The 19,133-nt window shown below is 40.9% G+C and overlaps 1 protein-coding gene across 1 annotated transcript; it reads right to left on the minus strand.

Annotated features, from left to right (window-relative positions):
* Positions 1-501: 501 nt before the first annotated feature.
* On the minus strand, positions 502-18,882 carry LOC107189105 (dynein heavy chain, cytoplasmic). The gene is made up of 22 exons (XM_015577556.1): positions 18,570-18,882; positions 17,496-18,013; positions 16,337-17,428; positions 16,131-16,266; positions 15,697-16,070; positions 14,664-14,735; positions 11,230-14,580; positions 10,744-11,141; positions 10,365-10,675; positions 10,205-10,293; positions 9,961-9,990; positions 8,662-9,808; positions 8,078-8,573; positions 7,383-7,998; positions 6,505-7,299; positions 6,221-6,422; positions 5,146-5,344; positions 4,581-4,698; positions 4,122-4,493; positions 1,281-4,043; positions 1,004-1,201; positions 502-936 (listed from the first exon to the last, which is right to left on the minus strand). Exons 1-22 carry the CDS (start codon positions 18,811-18,813, stop codon positions 502-504), a joined length of 13,956 nt encoding a protein of 4,651 aa, XP_015433042.1. The 5' UTR covers positions 18,814-18,882.
* Positions 18,883-19,133: the final 251 nt, after the last annotated feature.

Below are 19,133 nucleotides of genomic sequence, written 5' to 3' on the forward strand. Positions count from 1 at the left end.
ACCTCGTTATGAAAACGATGATCCTCGAACAGACGTCTCGCATCTTTCGATTACGGTAATCGTCGAATAGCACAGTTCTCTTCATTGCACGTTTGCAGAGTATGCAGAAGAAAAACCTCTTGATGCGTTAAATAATTTTCTTATTTGTTACGTCAGGTATAATGGGCAAACATTTATCTGTCAGCAATCGAATGCGCAGTTACGTGAACATCTACGGTATTATTCTAATTAAGTGAAATTCAGCGAACTTAAAATCGTTAAAACATAAATAATAATAATAAAACGGACAGATAAATAAATATCTCCATGAAGTCTTACGCTACGTATGGAGAGCAACAGCACTGAGAAGACCATTTGCCCATTCCTGAACTACATTAGACAATTAAATCGTTGCAAATTAACTTTATCGATACGTTAGTCATTAAATATCTCATTTCTTTCAATACACATTTATTCATTCGAAAGACTCGCTCTCGAAATGATTAGCTAGTTTAGAAGGTATTAATTCAAAGCGGTAGATGTAAGAACAGCGACTCCTCTCTCGTAAAAACTGTGAGGATCTTGACTAGGAGCAATATTTAAATCGACAGTAAAGAGTAATTCAGTGCGCGTGCTGTTCAGATAAACCGGCAAAGACAGTTTTCCTTTTCGGACTTCATCGGTGGAGGATCTTATCCACCTCAACATAGTAACGGGTAAGTCGATCATAATAGTTGAAGTCAGGTACAACTGATTATCTTTGCACTGTGCTCCTTGCAGCTTCAAACCGGTCACAGCGAACGAACAGTCGTCAGTCGCAATATTGTCACCGTCCCCTATAGTCACGTCTAATTGAAGCTCCTCGAGGGACCAACTGTTCGCCTGTGCTATGCACTGTCTCGTTGCCGTTATGTACGCCTCTGGATTCAACAATCCACCAAGCCAAACGGGGAAACTCTGAAAAGTACAAGATTATAGCGAGTGAAGAATTAGTAATTACGGAAAACATATCAACTAAGCAAACCTTGATTTCTTTAGCCCCTCCTTGAGATACCAGCCGTGAAACTTCTTGTAACTGTGACACCCTGTGACTGAAGTCAGTAATCCACTGTATAACGGTACATCCTCTTGGTACAGTGTATCGTCTCCATCCGCCAGGTAAAATGCCTTTCACCAATTCTGACAGCATTGTTCTATGATAATTGGTTTGCTTTTTCTTGCCCTGCGTATGCAAAAGAGAACACATATTGTTAGAAACTCTGTTAATTCGAATAACAGTAAAAACTATATTAATTGAATACCTGACAAATTAAAACTACATCTTCCAAATCGTGAATCACATCTTGAAGCAATTTGGCACCACTATTAACTTCTCTCTCAAAGTATCTGTAAAGCGGGTCCTTGATATTTTCCACGGTTCTCTTCAGAGTCAGCAAGTTCTTTGGAAGTAACTGTAACCACGTCGACGCTGAATTGTGCAACGTTCTCATCCAGGATGGTCGACCGTCGGCTTCAGCCTCTCTAGGCGTATCCAATGATTCCTCGTTAGAGTACGCCAATTCGTCTTCGTCCTCCAGTTGCTGCATCTTCAATAATTTCGACACCAAATCCGTTCCTCTGGTTGTGAGTAGTACTTTTTCCGCGTTGTTCGGCAATCCAAGCCAAGACGGTGTTTGTCTATCGGAGAGAGACTCGATCCATTTGAGGAAATGATCGCGTCTTGTACCATCGGGCATGGTAATGTGTCTCTGAACTCCTTGTAAGCCATCGACATTGGCAACCAGCGCAAAATCGGTTTCGAAAGACCTTGGAGTAAACAGTTTTCGAAGGAAGGATGCCAGTAAACGTTGATCGAAGTCGTTGTCTATTTTACCACCGTATATGCATTGAGAAAGCAACGTCACCAATGCATCCCAAGGTACCTTCTCCGGAGGCAGATTAGTTCTACCCATAGCGGTCGTCTCTATCCACGTGTCAAGAGTGTCACAGGCTACTCTCAGGTCGCTTTCATTGAACTCGTAATGCTTGGCCCATCCCAATGGCGCGTAACGAAGACGTTCCTGAACGATCGCATGGAACCATGCAAGCAGGAAGTACAAGCGGGCTCTTTCATTGGGTGCCTTCATCATTCTTGACGCAGGTACAGTGCTAAATGTTCGCAATAGGTTTGCTCTGATACCAGGTGGTGGCTCGAAGACAAATATTCTACCAGCTCTTAGGAGATTCACGGGTACCTTTGGATTGATTTCCATAGTCAAGAAAAGTCTGAAGTTAGTGTGCGGTTGCAGGCTATGTAATTTCTTTTCGAGTTGTACCAACCATTGCGGTGCCAAATGAACGTTTTTCAACATTACCCATCTGCCTGCTTTAACAGCCATGTTTATTGCCCTATCGGCTTGATTGAATCCTTCCGAGGATCCTATCGCAATACTGACTATTTGTTTACCCAATTCAGCAGCCAGATCGTCGACCCTGCCAGAGGCATCAAAACCAGGCACAGAACAAAGCAAGGCGGGCACGGCAGCTTTCAGCTCGTTCTCGACTACAGATGTAAAGTCGAGTTCTGCTTCTGCAGCAGCCATAAAGGATTCACCTAAGGCGCAAGTAACAACCAAAGTCGCAGCGGCTATCACGCGATCCGGTCGAAACGCTTGGATTACCAACAACTGGTGCATGGCCGTACCCGTCGGTGTCAACGGTTTTTCTTCGTCCCAAAGCTTTGGCACACAAGTTTCCGGAGTTGGCGATTGCAGCCACGAGTTGAACTCTGCGTTTTCTTGAACCTTTTCGGACAATTTCTTGAAAGCCGGCAGCCTAAGACTCAAGCGCAACATAGCCTCTTGTTGTTCGGAACTGACGTTGGGAGCAAGAGGTCCTCTAATATTCAGAACACCTTCCTTGCCACGCAAGAAGAATGTAAATTCACTGTCGTACGTGGACTCCGTGGCGATTCCCTTCAAGTGTATTTTACACAGCAGCAACGCGAAAGTTAATCTATCCGTGTGCAACATTCCACGAGCAACTCGTTCGTAACAAGCAGAGAACAAATCGCTGGTGATTACAGACAGTCGCTGCGTGTAATCCGATATATTGTGCAGTCTTGGATTTTGAGATAAAACGGACGTGAAAACGTCCAAAAACATTTTTAGAGAATATTGATACAAGAAGTGCACTTGGTTCAGGCTGTCCATTGTAAAGTACATATTTGAACAGGCTTGAGACAAGGGCATGTATTGTTGAGAGACCGTTTCTATTTCTGCTATCACTTTATCCGTCTCTTCGACCTTCTTGCTAATGTCGGCTGCCTCTTGCTTCAATGTTTCGAGGGTAGTTATCACAGAATCATCGTCGAGAATCTTTCCTTTGGCATCATTCAGTGCTTGCAGTAAAGATTTCTCGAGCTGTCTCAGTCGCAAATGGAATTCGCCCTGTAACTTCAAGAGATCGGATCTTTTCTCGTCGATGTCTGGTCGTTCGGCTTTCAGCACCTGGTTCAAACACTGACTCTGCAAGGAGCTTCTGGTAACGGTGAAGTTGACAAAGGTGACACGAGAGCAAATATCAGGCGGGAATTCAACCGTTGGATCCCTCGTGGACAAAAAGATGACGAAAGACGGCGACAGATCAATGTCCTGATCTCCAAGTGTAATTAATACGCGTCCACCCGTTCTTCTTAATTCTCTGTTCAGAACCGGATTTAATATAGGATCGTAGTTCTCGACGTCTTGTACCAACAAGGGATTACCAAAGCGCAATGCGCTCTCGAGATTCTTCCTAAACGAGTCGTCCAAGAAGCTCGTTTTTGTAATTTTACGATCCTTGAATTCGTTCATTATAAACTCGGTCGCTTGTCCGGATGGATCTATTATCAACGGATACCTATTGAATCGCTTCAACATAATAGCATTTTCCGTGCAAAGATCATCCGTGGGTAGAGCATTGGCTTGCCATCTCAACCGCTCATCGGGATTCGACAAATATTCAGTTCTCGCAATGTCTGGTCGGAATTGCAAATTCGCCAATTGTAGATGTTGACACCAGGTACTGAACAGATTTTGTCGGTACTGTAAAAAAACAAACAAAAACAAATGAATACACGATGTAAAGAAAAATATACTACGTAATTATTGCGGAACGCTTACATGTTGATCGAAATATCCTGCGTAAGCCAGGAAAGCGGACGACAAGAGAACGTCTCCGATAATAGTAGACATCTGGCTCTTGAATGTTTCACTAGTCGCTTCCCACCGTTCCCTTTCGATCACCAAGGATTTCAGTAAAGCAATAGAACGATCCACTTTGGCCTGTACACTCTCCAAGTCAGCTTTGATAGCTTGCGCTTGAGAAATTAACTGAGCATATTCCTCTTTGTACGAGGCTATACTCTGTTCTAGTTGTGCAATTAAATTCTTCACTTCTTCGCCCTTCTGCATGTTCGTTTCAGCCTGTCGTTCCAAAGAATGAAGCTCATCCCTTAGAGGCTCTACGCGTTTCAACATATCCGCGTATTCGATCTGAAATTTGGTAAAATTACACAGTTAACAATATTTACTTTATTTTCGAGATAAAAGACATCCTACACTGTTTTAGAAAATAATTACTTGTGCGGTAGCCCATTTGACAAGAGGCCCACAAGCCAAGCTGGCTCGATTAACTTTTTCAAAGTTATAATCTGGATTGCTCAAGTAACGACTCTTCATCTTTTCTCTCACTTCGTCCCTGCGAATACGTAATTGAGAATAAGCATTCGATCACCTTTTACTTCAACTGTAACTTAAATATACTTGGTTCACGAACGAAAACCCAGAGTTTTAAATAATATTTTAGTTACTGTATTACACACGTAACTTCGGTTAGTAACAAGTTTGACAACGGTCGTTCGCGTCATGCTTTAAGTAGTAATTGTGCTTTGTGAATTTTGTCAAATGTTTTTTTTTCTTCTTTTTAGATCTGAGACCAGCAAGCACAGGGATTAGTTGTACATACATACATACATACAACGCGTATATTAGTACTACATTTCAGTTCGAGGCGTACATAATTTCTTCTTCTTTAAAATGAAACATCTGGAAAACGGTCGCATCAACGAAACAGTGTTCGCTGATCCCTCGCGGTCAAGGAATTCGATCGTTCGTCAAGGAAAAAGAACATTGAATGCATGCTTACGTAATATCCTCGGTACTGAAATTAGAGACAATAGTATTGATAAAATTGTCCCTCATGATGACAGCGCGGATAGATTTCCAGTCACTGGCATTTTCACCGAGCAATAAGCAGATAGACTCCAACGCGACCTTCACGATCGCCGGCGGATTCGCCATAGACCGAACTTCGACTAAATGTTGTTTCTTTATCGATTTCACCGCTATACGAAAAAAAAACGAAAGGAGTTTCATATAATACAGTGGTAAATAACGAGTGCAGGCATGGTGCAATTAGATAAGTTACGGTAAATAAAGTTATGCGAGAAACAAGCTGCGGCAGGCTGCGCATCAGTATGGTTGTCCTAGAAAGTTAGCTATCAGAAAAAAAAACATGTAACGAATATCATATTTACACAGTAGTACATACAAATATTCGCGTATCGCGTCACGTTCTTATAATTGTCTCTGAATGGAGAAAAAGATAGCAAATCTCGTGGTAGCTTCGATTCTTTTTTTTTTTTTCGTGTAACAGCTAAAGAGAATGTTCGTTGCGTTTATAAGAACTCGCATATACGCGAATAACTATGTGGTGTACACAGCCAAAAGATATAACATATATGTTAAGCGGTTATTGATTCGTTTCTGCCTCGGTAAGTTCCCAATTGTGAGAGTCGGACATTCAACAGACCCTAGATAACTATATCCTTACGTGAGGTCCACTGTGTTAAAGTTGACAATGGTCGGTATGAAGCTATCCTTCATAATGACAGCGCGAATCTGTTTCCAATCGGTAGCATTCTCTTCGAGCAACAGGCATATAGACTCTAAAGCCAGCTTTACGATGCTGGGCGGATTTGCCATCGATCGAATTTCGACTAGATACTGCCGCTTAATCCCCTTGACAGCTACACTCATCATAAATGTTTCAACGCAACGTACCACGTATATATGTGTGTGTGTGTGTGTGTGTGTGTGCGTGTGTGTCAGTGCGTTCAGAATGTGAAGAGTGAGCAACAATTGCAATTATTTAAAAAGACAGTAAATCTTTCTGTAAACGTGACAGAAATGATAACTATTAAAATGCAAATAATACCCACCATTTTGAGCGTCGACGACAGCTGGTTCGACTTGTGCTAGATCTGCCACAACATCATCTCTCTTTTGATTAATAGCCACTGTTTGTATAGCCAACTGTTGTTGAATTTCCTGGCTCTGTACTTTCTTCTTTTCCGCCTCTTGCTGATCCTTGACCATTTGCCGCAATTTCGCGTTGGCAGCTTCGTTCTTCGCGTGCAGTTCCTACACACGAAAATCCATGAAAGAAATCATTTTCGTACAGAATGCAGAAGAACTGTACTCCCCCGCGGAGTGAACATCCTACCTGAGATTTAATAGCCAAACTCTTCTGCATTTCTTCCACCTGTTCCACCGTTTCCGCGATTTTACTTAACCCAACATTCAAATGCAACTGTTGTTCCTCCAGGTCACTTCTCTTCTCCTGATACAGTTTCACGAAATGATTGATGAAGTCCAAGTAATGACGAGGTGTAATCGCCATGGTTCTACTGCCTCGTTTCGCAAGTCTTGCATTGGCTTTGTGCAACGTTTGGTGCACGTAAACGCACGCATTAATGACAGCGTCTCTGTGCGTGGGTTGCGACGGAATTAAAGAGCACACGGATGGGAAGAAATCTGGGCACTTCCAGGCAGGTCTTTCCAAATCCACGCGGCTGGTAAATTCTTTGCCTACTTGGAAGAGCGCATCATCGGACCAATCGCCGAACCAATTCAACACGCATCTGTTGAACAAAGCGGGTGACGTTGCGGCTCGATCTTTAAGACCGTCTGTACTTGGATTCATGGTGAACACCACGTGTAGGTTTCGCATAACTTGACCGGTAAACCATTTGTATAACTCTTCGTTAGAGTCCAACATAAGTCCCTCGCGCTGTGCTCCTTCCTTGCACTGCGTCATAAGCGTTGTGTATTCGTCACCTTCGAACAGACCTGGCACCTCTCCGTTCGCAAGTAACGTATTCATTCGCTCGAGGAATCCAGAATCCAACACGTTCGATTCATCAAGAATGAATGCTATTTTCTCGTCCTTACAACCGGAACGTCTCAGTACTTGACGCAGATCTTCATCGAAGTCTTCTCCAGTGTACTTATTGTGTACCTTTTGAAAACGAGGGAATAAATCAGTAATATTAATCAAACGTGTGGATAAATCCAGAACATTGTTAATATTCGAATTCGTACCTTTATTTGGAATATAGATAAACCATTCATCCACGCTACGAACCTAGACAGAGTCGTCTTACCAGCGCCAGAGACACCAATGAGCAACAAATGTCCCTGAGGCTGTCGGAAGATTCTGTCGATCCGCAGAACGTGTTCTAGAACTTCATCGAACAGTACCAAAGGTACGTCCAATTCTTCTTCGTAGAACACTTTCAATCTTGCCCGAACGTAGTCTCGTAACTCCTGTCTATTAACTGGCACGTAGTCCTTTGATAGCCAATTGCTATATAAAATGGGCCTGGCTAACGCTCTCTCCTTATCGACACCCATAAAGTGTTTCATAGCTACAGTATCTATATTCTTGTTGGTCCAGGCTCTCTCGGAATCTTCTACAAGTCTGTCTTGGAAAAGACGAAGAGCTTCGTGTGCCCACAAACGTACAAGACCTTCAACCGACAGATTATCGAGAGGTCTAATGGCTTCGCAGATACCGCGCACCCATCTAGTCATCTCACGCGGAGAGTAAACGTAATGCGGTTGCATATCTTGAGTAAATCTTTCTTGCGAAGAGAGATAGAACTCTACCATTGCATTCGTTAAGGGTTCTGCGTAGCCCCTCAGCGAAGGTGTTAACCTGAAACATCATGATGAGAGACAAAGTTATCTTTATGTCGAATAGGCTGAAGTTATCAAACAGGAAGAGTTGCCCTCACCTAAGCATGGCACGAGTAAATGTACCATAAATTTGTTTCAAGGAGGTCTCTCCTGGATAGTCGACGTAAATAACTGGAACGTGTCGTAAGAATCTATGACTAAGAGGCTTTCTACCTGGATCTGTCGGAGGATTGCAAGCGCCAACGAACTGAATTCTTTCTAAAGTAACCCAAGCCTGATCGCTAGTTCGATAGAAGCCTCTGTGCTCTACCAATTGTCTGAGAAACGAGATTACGCGTTGCGTCCCGTAATTGTCCATATCTGGTAAATTGATTTCATCGCAAAACAGAACCAGCCACTTGCCCAGTTGTACAGGAGAAAGTACAACGCCATTGGGAGTTTTACGATACTCGCAGTAATGATCAAATGTCTTTAGTAAAAGTTCGGGAGTGGTAGCCGATGAAAAGTTCAGACCAACAACTTCCATATCGGGCAAGGCTCGCAAGGCAGAGAAAAGAGTCATAGTTTTACCAGAACCAGGTGGTCCACAAAGCACTGTAAAGGAAAACGTTTACATACAATACTCTGTTACATATTTTCGATAGACTTCGATAATAATATCTGCAAGGTTAGTGTATTTTACCGATTGGTTTGTGCTCTGCCAACCACGTATAAAGTAGACTTTCGTGCCTTACGGTATCCAATGTCGGTACAACAATATCCGGACTAGCGACCTTGTGTGTTTCCACTTCGATCTGCGGAACCTTGTTGCTCCATGGCAACCATTCACCGTGGATGCTTACTTCGAAGTCTATGATAGGAATGTTACTTTGCGTTGGCAGGGGTATAGTCGTGATAGACCTAACGAAGTCTCCCAAGTCAGACCTAACTTTTAGTTTGGCATCGCCCGCGAAGCTCCACAGTAAAGCGTATACCAAGCACTTTGGCATGTAACGTTCTAGTTGTTCGCTAGGCAAAGGAAAATCTGTATGCGAATGATTATATTGCAGAACATTGCGCACTGACTGATTCAACATGGAAAATAATGAGCTTAACGCTCGCAAACGCGTGAAATCCATTATGTGTTCTTGTTTCATGGCGTACTCTAAGCATCTCACTACCAATCCATCCGGAGCAAAGTAACTCTGCAAGATACTGGCAACTTCCCTTTGCACGGTCAACGCAGGGGATACAGTGTCATCTTTCTCTGTTGCCTTTTTGCTGAGATTATCCTCTTCTCCGTCCTCAAGCGGAATGTTTCTTACGCGTAGCATGTAATTCTCAAATATCATTTCTGTGGAAAGTACATCTTCGGAGAACCAAACCATACCGCAACGAGAGACAGTGGCCAATGTGGCATATTTCAGATCTTGAACCTCGAACATAACTCTCACGTTTGGTGGCAGACTGAGACGTTCGCCATTCGGCAGCGTAAGCAATTTATTGTCGTCCAACACGGAATTGAGATTTTCAACCCATTCCGGATCAACATCGCCGTCGAATATGATCCACTGTCGTTTGTTTATTTCTCCTCTGACGTTATCAATGATCTTTCTGAGAATGTGCGTAAACAGGCCGTCTGTCCATTCACGTGTATTCGGGTCTAACACGCCGTACAATGTTTCTTTGCTAATCGCTTTCGGATCTATCACGTGTGCAACGCCTTCTATTCCTTCGAATCTTTCCAAAGCTTTCAAGAGTACCTTCCAAGCCATCGTTTTTCCAGAACCACTTGGTCCGACCATCATGAGACCATGATTCAGATTGCAGATTTGATAAAGTTGGAGTACCTAAATAAACATACTATTAGTCTCGAGAAAGCCCACGAATGAAAACAATGAGAATCATGCGAATTTATAAGGTAGGATGATTTACGAAATAGGATCTATTAAATTGAACGATACCAATCGTGCAAAACTAATCACAATTCACTTTCTCTCACCTTTCCTAGCCATGTCCCACGAACTACATCCTGAGAGTGCGTATAATAAATAGTTTAATGGTTAGGAAAACATTATCTGTGTCATATTACAATTTTTTTTACAGAAAAAAAGAAAAACAAATTGTAGCCAAATTGCTTTCCCTTGTTCGTTCTACTAGTTTCATGCGGTTATTTCCAGCAATGAAGGAGATGGTAGTGCAAGTAATGATTATTTACAGTGGCTTAAATTGTAATACACGATTACCTTTTCTTGCCATACACCTCCTTGTTCGTCGCCTTCACCGCATACAAGATACTCCTCCATGCACACCTTTCTGATTTGATCTTTCAATCCTACGGGCGTAGATTTGATTCATAAGAAATATGTAGATGCTAGGAGATCACAACATACTTTAAACAATCACCTTTCATTTCAGCTCGTGTGTAATTTACATTCGGGAATACATCGTTCAATAAACTGAAAAGCAACGGAATATCTTCGGCAACTAACTTCGGTACCATCGTTTCACAAACAGATTGAATGAGAATTTCTTGCTCCGGCAAATTTTCAGCGATCGAGGCCTCGTCGATATTAGTTTCGCCGCGATTCTGCATGCCTTCTTTGATCTTTTGTATGCGATCGCGTTTAACGTTACCGGCGGAAATCAGTACGGATTTGAGCGCTCGAAGACCGAAATCATAATGAGATTGGTCTGAAAGTTGTTCGTCGCACAGCCTGTAAAAATAGTACGTACAATATGGGAAAACATGTACTTAAAAACTTAAGACATCCTGATAACTTACTTGAAGAACGGCACGATCTTGCACGCCAGCTTCTCAGCCGATCTAAATCCTTGGCTGAAAAGCATCACTTCGGCTATTAGCTGTCTGTCGGGCGTAGTCATGGCCAAAGATCTGAACAATTTCTTCAAGTTGTCGGGAAGATTTGATCGTCCAGCATAGCCAGGATTCATTGTGATGAAGATCGCCATGTCCGTAGATACTTTCACTTGTTTGCCGACCAGTTCCACGCAGAGGGTTCCTCCTTCTTTTTTCCCTTCCATCTGACTCTTCAAAGCTTCCTGGATAGTTTGTACTTGTTGAGAAACAGCCGAAAGCATACGCTCTTCTAAACGATTGAATTCATCGAAGCAACCCCATGCTCCGACTTGGCACAGACCAACAAAAATACGACCCATAGCCTACGAAAAGAAATATGAAATGTTATTCGATATACCACCACGCGAACGGCATCGGCTACCATACCGGAATGTATCTGTTTTTTGTTACCTGAAAATCGAACGTTTCATCGCAATTGAATACCAAAACGAATCTTCCAAGTTGATGGCCCAATGCTTTAACCGATTCAGTCTTTCCTGTTCCAGCTGGACCAAATGGAGAACCTCCGAGGCGAGCTTCTAAAGCCTGAGTCATGGTCAAGTAACACCTATCCGTTAGGGGGGTTTGTACCAATCTATCCTGCACTCCCAAATACTCGAATCCATAGAAAAACTTAGCGTTTGCCATGTGTATCGTAAGTTGTTGTAAAACTTCGGTTTGCCTCGGATCAAAATAGAATCTCATCTCGCATAGCCATTCGAACGCTTTTGGATTCGAGACTTTGTTCGCGATCAGCCTCCTCGTTACTGTGCGTTTATGTACAAATTCGTTGATCAAATGTTCGAGTTTTTTCCGTCTCAACGAAGGTTGTTCTTGAAGAACCGAGTCCGCCAAGACATTTAAGGTACCCTCGACTTGAAGCAATACTCTTTCCAACGAATTTTTACTTGGATCGCTTTGTGCTTCGTGCAGAGCCGCTTCGACGTCCTCCGACCATAAAATCTGAGCGGCCAAAACTATAATTTGTGCTTGATAATTATCGCACCATGTCATGAACGCTTGTGCATTGATATTACCGTCTTTGAATTGTTTAATATCTTGCACTGCCCTCGCCAGACTCGATGCCAATGTGACTCTCATTTCTTTTTCTACGAGAGTCAACCATTCATTGATTTTAGGGTAATCAACGGTAGAGACTGGAGTCTGAAATAGCACTTCTTCCCCTTCTCGAGATGCTATACCCGTAATGACAGTATTATCCTCATTTAAAAGAATAGCCGCCACACCGGCAAACATCTTTTTAAAATGCTTCTGTAATCTTGCAATGTTTTTGCTGTTACCAATAATTTCCAGCAAATCTTCGTCACCCACGAAGTAAAATCGAGGGAACGACGTACGTTCTCTTTCGAGATACTCTCCCAAAGCTTTCTGAATTTTTCCAAGCAGATCAGCTAATCTTTCAAGCGCTCTTTGGACACCGGGAATATTTAGGACGTCCATGACCATAGGAGATTTCGATACTTTCTTCATCAAACCAAGAAACTCAGAGCTAATGCTCTGAAATCGAGAGGTTTCAACGGGCAAAAGAGTTTTAATATCGGCGCTGCCCGAGAAAATGCCTTCCAAATAAACCCAGCGTCTCTGAACGTCTATCCACACGTCGAACAACGCGTTGATCCTATTCAATTTTTCTTCCCAAGTCAGTGCTTCTTCCTCAAATACCTTGTAGTAAGGTGATAGTTTCATTGCTGCTACAGAGTTGATGTGTTCTTTAACTTTATTGAAGAGATCATCCCAACCGCGAATTAATTTACATTTACTCTGATAATTTATTAAATCCAATTCGTAGGTCTGCCAGGATTCGCGGACTTGTTTCAAAAATTCTTCTAGCGCCATTTCACCCTGCGCAACAAGGATAATGTCTTTCACTATACTTTCGTTTTTCTGAAGGTTCACGTCCCACACTTGACCGAGAGTGAGTTCGCTCAACACCCAGTTAACTCGAAGCTGTTTTGTCAACTGTTTCCAGTGTCTCTCTTTCAGAGCGTCTGATTTTAATTCAACAATTAACATGTTAACCTTCGTGTAACTCTGCAACATTTTCTTAACGTATTCATAGGAAGAGTACTGCCTAAGTCTGGCTGGCAGCTCCTTTAATTGTGCCATCATTGTGTCCAGCTGTTGCCGCAATTTCCTCGGCTGTACAGAGAGCCAAGGCTTTTCTCTGGTTTCGTCAATCTGAGCCCATATCTTCGACAATTCCGACCAAACACCCCTTAAGTCTTGAAGTTCTTCGAACACAACTTGCATTCTGTCTTCACTGGTGGAAACACCGCCTGGTTCTTGCAGTTCTAAAGCTTCTTTAGCCTTTGCTACGTTGTCTCTCTCTTCTTTCAATCTAGCAAATTTACTTTCAAACAACTGCAATTGTTGTAGCGCATCGTCTGGCCGCAGATGACCCTCAACCGGTTTGCCTCTTTCCCAATCACTCAGGAAATCGGTGGTTCTTATTTCAACAGCCTTGTCTTCAGCGACAATCTTCATCTGTAAAGACGCTACTTGCGTTTGTATACTTGTGTCCTTTCTCTTGAGTATCTCATTAAACGCACCCCATTCACCTTCGATGTTGTCTACATGCAGCCACGAAGACGGGAATTGGAATCGTTGACGCTCCAATATTCTCTGACCCTCACGATATATATCCACTTGCTTCTCCCAAGCTTTCATTTTACGTTTCAGAGATTGGACGTATGTTATTAGTCCAACCGCGTCTGAAGTACTAGCAGCTTCAATGGACTGCTGCTCTAAATCGCTTCTAGATTTCGATACTTGCGAGTGGAAACTTGCCATTTCATTGCCAAGAAGAGTTCCGAATTTACCAAGTGTTTCTTTGTGCCACGAATCGTATTTCAACGACACTTTGCTTTGCACTTTTGCATAATCGATTACAACAGGACCAAATTCCCGTCTAGTGTCCGACGTATCGAATGTAGTTCTAGTCTTTTTGATGTCGTTTAGACATTTCATCCATAGATTTATGTTTTCACCCAATTTTCCATACAAATTATCTGGCTGCAAATCCCACAGGGCCTGATAACGTAACCACTGATCCACATAATCAGCAACATCTTTCATTTTGGATTCTACTGCTTCGTAAGCCGCTTCCAGAGGTTGTTTTCCAGTGGGTAATTTTGTAAGTAAATTCCTGTAGGTACCTGACTCAGGTTTGTCCAATCCAACCTGATATCTTGAACTTTGAAGTCGAACTTGTGAGGTGACTATAGCTTGCCATGCAAATAGTTGTTGCATTATCTGGAACCTCGCGTCTTCGATGCTCGGATATAAGTACATTGTCTGATTTGTTATACGAACTTCGTGAATTTGATTCTGAATCTTTGGATCGCCACCGGGTTTATGAGTGGGTTGAGAAGGTGCATCTGTGTCCATACTTAAATCCACTTCCTTCTTTTGACCGGTAAGCGCATCGGTCCATGCTTTTATACCAGCTTCCAATCTGGCAGCTAAATTCTTTTCTACCTCCTCGTCAAGTCTAGACACCCAAATGTTCAAATTCGAATAATTTTTTAGGGACAATTCATCCACTGCCTTCTGAATTTTCGAGAGTATATCGGCAAACGTATTTGCCGAATACGGACATGTTTCAAGAGATCGAACATCAACATCCAGCTGTTCTTCAACCACTACAAGATCTTCCACTTTTTCTTGAAATGAAACTACAGCATCGGAAAGACGTTGTACATACTGATCCAATTTGTAACTTTCCCAAATAAGGCCGATTCCCTAAATTTAAAATATCAATATATATATGTATATAAATAAATATAATTTTATAGTCTGGTAAGTGATCAGAGATAAAAACTTACTTCGGAAATAAGAGACAAGACGTCGTTGCGCATTCCAGCAACTAGCGGTACGATACTGGCTTTATCTTCGATCTAAAGAGAAATACAAATTATAGAATAAAACTTGCAAAAATTATATTGTAATAAGTATACAGTTTTACAACATAAATTGCAATTCATCATTCAATGATGTACATACAAAAGATGCAAACAAAAGTTTTACATGTTCATAGCCAATGCTAAAAAACTGTATGGTAATTCTTATTTGCGTCGTAAAAGTATTACAGAAACAGATTCATACAAGATGTCACCATATCGATTACAAGCAACTCCCGGAATGTGCGGATAGTCAAACTTTTTGAATTAATGACAACTGATCAATGTAAGTATAATCTGGAGTGGGAAATAAATTGTAGGGTCTTCTCAAGATATCTGTGAGACAAGTGAATCAAAATTAATGAAATTAGAAATCTAAAAGCTTTCAGATACATTAAACAAATAAATCCTTATACTTTGAAAATACAAAAGAACCGAATCTTTCTCGCACATCCTTACGATTTACCTACTCATTCTTCAGACAAATATATACTAATTTCTGTAAATTATCCATTGTACTAGAACAAAATCATCTTGCAGTATACACATTTTTCTACAAGAGCTAAGCAGGCATACAGTAATTTGCATATGTAGGCAAGATGCATAATTCCTGAAAGCATCATACAATGACTACCTTCAGTGCGGGACAGTGGGGACTCCGATTGGCAAGCTAAAAATATTGGAGACCCAAAAAATTAGAAACATCAGTCTAATTGTACACCTTTAACATCAACTAATGTATACCTTTAACGTGGCGCTATTCCCTATTATTTTCTATTGTTTTTACGTATTGTCGAATCTTTAAATCTTCGGTAATATTGTAACAGTGATAGTCATGATGCAAAAACATCCAGAAAAATAAAACTTAGTTGCTATTTCACGACGAAGTCATTTTAAAATTTTACACCAATCTCAGAATTATATAATAAAAAAATAGGTAAATATGACATAATATTACCTTCTCAAGCGTTCTCTCATAAGTCCTGATGCTATCGATCAGGCTGATTGCGAACGGGTACAGCTGATTAGCCTGATGTGCTTTATTTACAATGGGTAAAGGTACACGAAAACCAAGGTTTCTCAAATTTCTTACTTCCTTCGACAATGTAATAATTTCAGGAAGGAAATTTACTTTCAATTTCAATACGTTGCCACGACTCGTACGCGATCGCACATTTTCTATTGCGAATATCCTTCCAGTAACTCCAAGATTTCTTTGCTGCACTTTACGCGCCCAATCATTGAAAATTTCCTTAGTCGAGAGCTTCATACGAAAACTGTCTCCATCCGCTTTCAATTTCTGTCCTTCGATATGACTTTCCCACCCTTTTCCTATAAACGGAGAATGGTTGACAATTTTACGAGAATACATAAAATGACTTCAATAGTTACCTAACACATCTTCGACCCGTTTTAGGTACATCGTAAGTTGATAATCAATTTGTTTAACCCAGATGATGGAGCCGGCGACGGGTGGCAAATCTCTGACTGTACTCATTTTGCAGCATTTGCTTTGTGCATATTGTACCTACATTGGTAACGCAATTATTAGGGAAAATTGATAAGTTAAATATTTCTCATACTCCCAAGTATTATACCTTAAATTTTTCGTGCAAAGCTTCGATATCATCTTTTACTCTTTGTATCAATTGCGTCTGGTATTCTCTAATAGCGCCTCGTATGTGTGGTCTCACGAAAAGCGCATTAAAACGTGAAAAAATTCTAAACATTTCGTTCGCATTCTTTGCAGTACCCAATTGATCTCTGAGATGCGCCGTAATTCTTGCTTCGACTCTTTCAATGCGTTCCTCGTATCTATGAACGGCAGCTTTCCAAGATTCTTGACCCTCTTTGCTAATATCGAGACAATCTATTTCTTTAACATTTTCATATGCCAAATTTACTTCGCTAATAGCGTCTGCATCTGCAGCGTCTAAAGCATACTCAACTTTTACATTGTCGTTATCGGGTGTTTCTAGTGCTGCAGTACTGTGACTCTGAACGGTAGGTCTAAGTACACGAACAATAACTGTCCTGAGTTGTTCATGCTGCAGACGGAAGTGTCGCATATGTTCCATTCTAGTTTCTAACTTCTTATGTGTCGGTGAAACTCTCCATACCATTTTCATGTGTTCGTCACGTTTCTTTTTAACAAGATCTCTTAATAATCCAGTTAACTTCTCATATTCATCATCCCATGTATTGAATACTTCGAAACATTGTCCCATAACTTTTTCAAACTCATCAAATGGAATGTGCATTAATCTTCTTGTTCCTAACACTTTTAGAAGTTGTTGTCCCAGATCCCTGGAGATGGCCTCCACCAACCTTAGTGCTCTCTGCATAGGATATTTTGTACTTCTTATCTTTCGTAAATGAATGAAAATTTGCTGAACACTGGTTCGTATTCTTTCAAGTTCTGTAGCTGATAGTAAATCATTGATTGGAAAGTCTTTCATTAACGGATTATAATCGTTGACAGTAGCCAAAGCTTGTTGTAGGCCAGTATCTGTATCGAAACTAACTGTTGCATGAAATCTTTTTCCATACTTGAGTATGTCTAATGTTAATGAAATTTCTATGCTTTCTCGTTTCTCTTGTATACGATGTAATGCCCTTTCCAAATTTAACCAGAAAGAAATCTCTTGAAGAGCTGTACCTGATTCTGGGTCACGATTCAGTTTAGTAACCTGGAAGAAAATTAATGCTTATGATATACCATGGGATACATAAATATGAAGAATACAAATCATTTACCTTTTGAATCTCCTTTATCCATCTATTGACACCATTTTGTAATTGGTTCAAAAATGTTGAATCTTCAACTTTATCACCAAAATCTGCAACTTTTGGCTTACGATTTTCTTCTATGCACTGTTTAATTACTTGTGCAACAACTGCATGAATTTGTAATGAAATTTCAGGGATATCTATATTTTGCTGTAAATGCAGTAAACCCATTTCTAATTCTGCTATTTTCTTTTCAACTGTTGGGGCCATTTTATCTCCATCTCTGTCTGCACGGCCAGTCTCTTTCACATAACTCTTAAAATATGGAGCCATAGTTTTGCTTATAGCATGCAATGTTTCATAAGGTGGCCCATCCGAAAAGGTAACTAATCGCAGTTGAGAATGAATGGACTTATCAGCTTCAACTATTGTTCCCCGTTTTGTTAAAACTAAGGAGGCCATTTTAGGACTAGTAAAATGTATTTCATTTGATATATAGAAAACAGAATTTTCTCTATCTTCTTCCCCTTCATTGCTGTCTTCCTCTAAAAATGATAAATTAAAACATAACGCTTGGTATGAATAGAAATGATTATGTCTTGATATTTCGAAAAATGTTAAATGTATTAACTAGAATGATTGCAATCAATATTACTATAAAAACTGTACAACAAATGGCAGGTATAAAATGCATACTATTATTGAAGACAGGTATTTCTTTAAATAGTTTTAATGTAAAAAAAAAGTTTGATGTTGTAAAGAAATAGAAAAATCAAAATATAACACGCAACGTTGCGCACCGGCATATTTTCGCGATAAGTTGCATCGACGTGTATACGTACAAACGAAAAATAGGGTTGAAAACAATGTAATGCTTCCATTACGTGTATCGATCACATCAAGGTATGAGTCATATTCGAGAAGAATGTAAATGCATCGAACAGCAAGTAGCACATTAATTTTCAGTGTACGTTTCCGTTGTCGCGGTTTGATGTACCGTTGTATCGAAAGACCGCAATGGAGGATTCGCGAGAGGGCAGAGTGCAAAATGTACAACGACGAAATGGTTGACGATTTAATGAGAATTATCGACTCACATACCTTTAGTGGAATTTCTTTGTATGTAGAGCGCCCACACCTGAGAATCACTTAAGAATTTTTTAATAGACTCTTGATTGCTCTTGTCTTCGAGGGCAGAATTAAACGCGGGTGGTACCAGTTCTTCGTCAGGTAGAAGAACCATTACAACTTTCTTTAAATAATTGGCGAACTCCCAATATCCTACCACTATAACAATTTGAGACTCCGGGGACGGTTCCCCGGAGCCGTCCAAGGAGTCACCCATCCCGCGGTAATCGGTATCGCAAAATCTTCAAGATCTTGAGCGGGTGATCAGTCGACCCCCGCTCTAGGATGAACTGTCACACCAGCGATGACGATCTGTAGAAGGCATAGACTACACTACAAAAGTGTTACTACTGTTACTAACAAGCTGTAACGATTTTCTAGCAATACCGCCATTTTCTTACTCCCTATCTAATCCATCCTTTTGGCTTATTCTCATGATCACTTTCTTTACGGAGCGTTTGCAACTTTTTTTCGAAATATCATTGCATCTTCTTTTTCAATGTTACAAAACTGTACCACCGATTGAACGTACTTATG

The sequence above is a fragment of the Dufourea novaeangliae genome, unplaced genomic scaffold (genome assembly GCF_001272555.1).
Source record: "Dufourea novaeangliae isolate 0120121106 unplaced genomic scaffold, ASM127255v1 scaffold125, whole genome shotgun sequence".
Classification (NCBI taxonomy): domain Eukaryota; kingdom Metazoa; phylum Arthropoda; class Insecta; order Hymenoptera; family Halictidae; genus Dufourea; species Dufourea novaeangliae.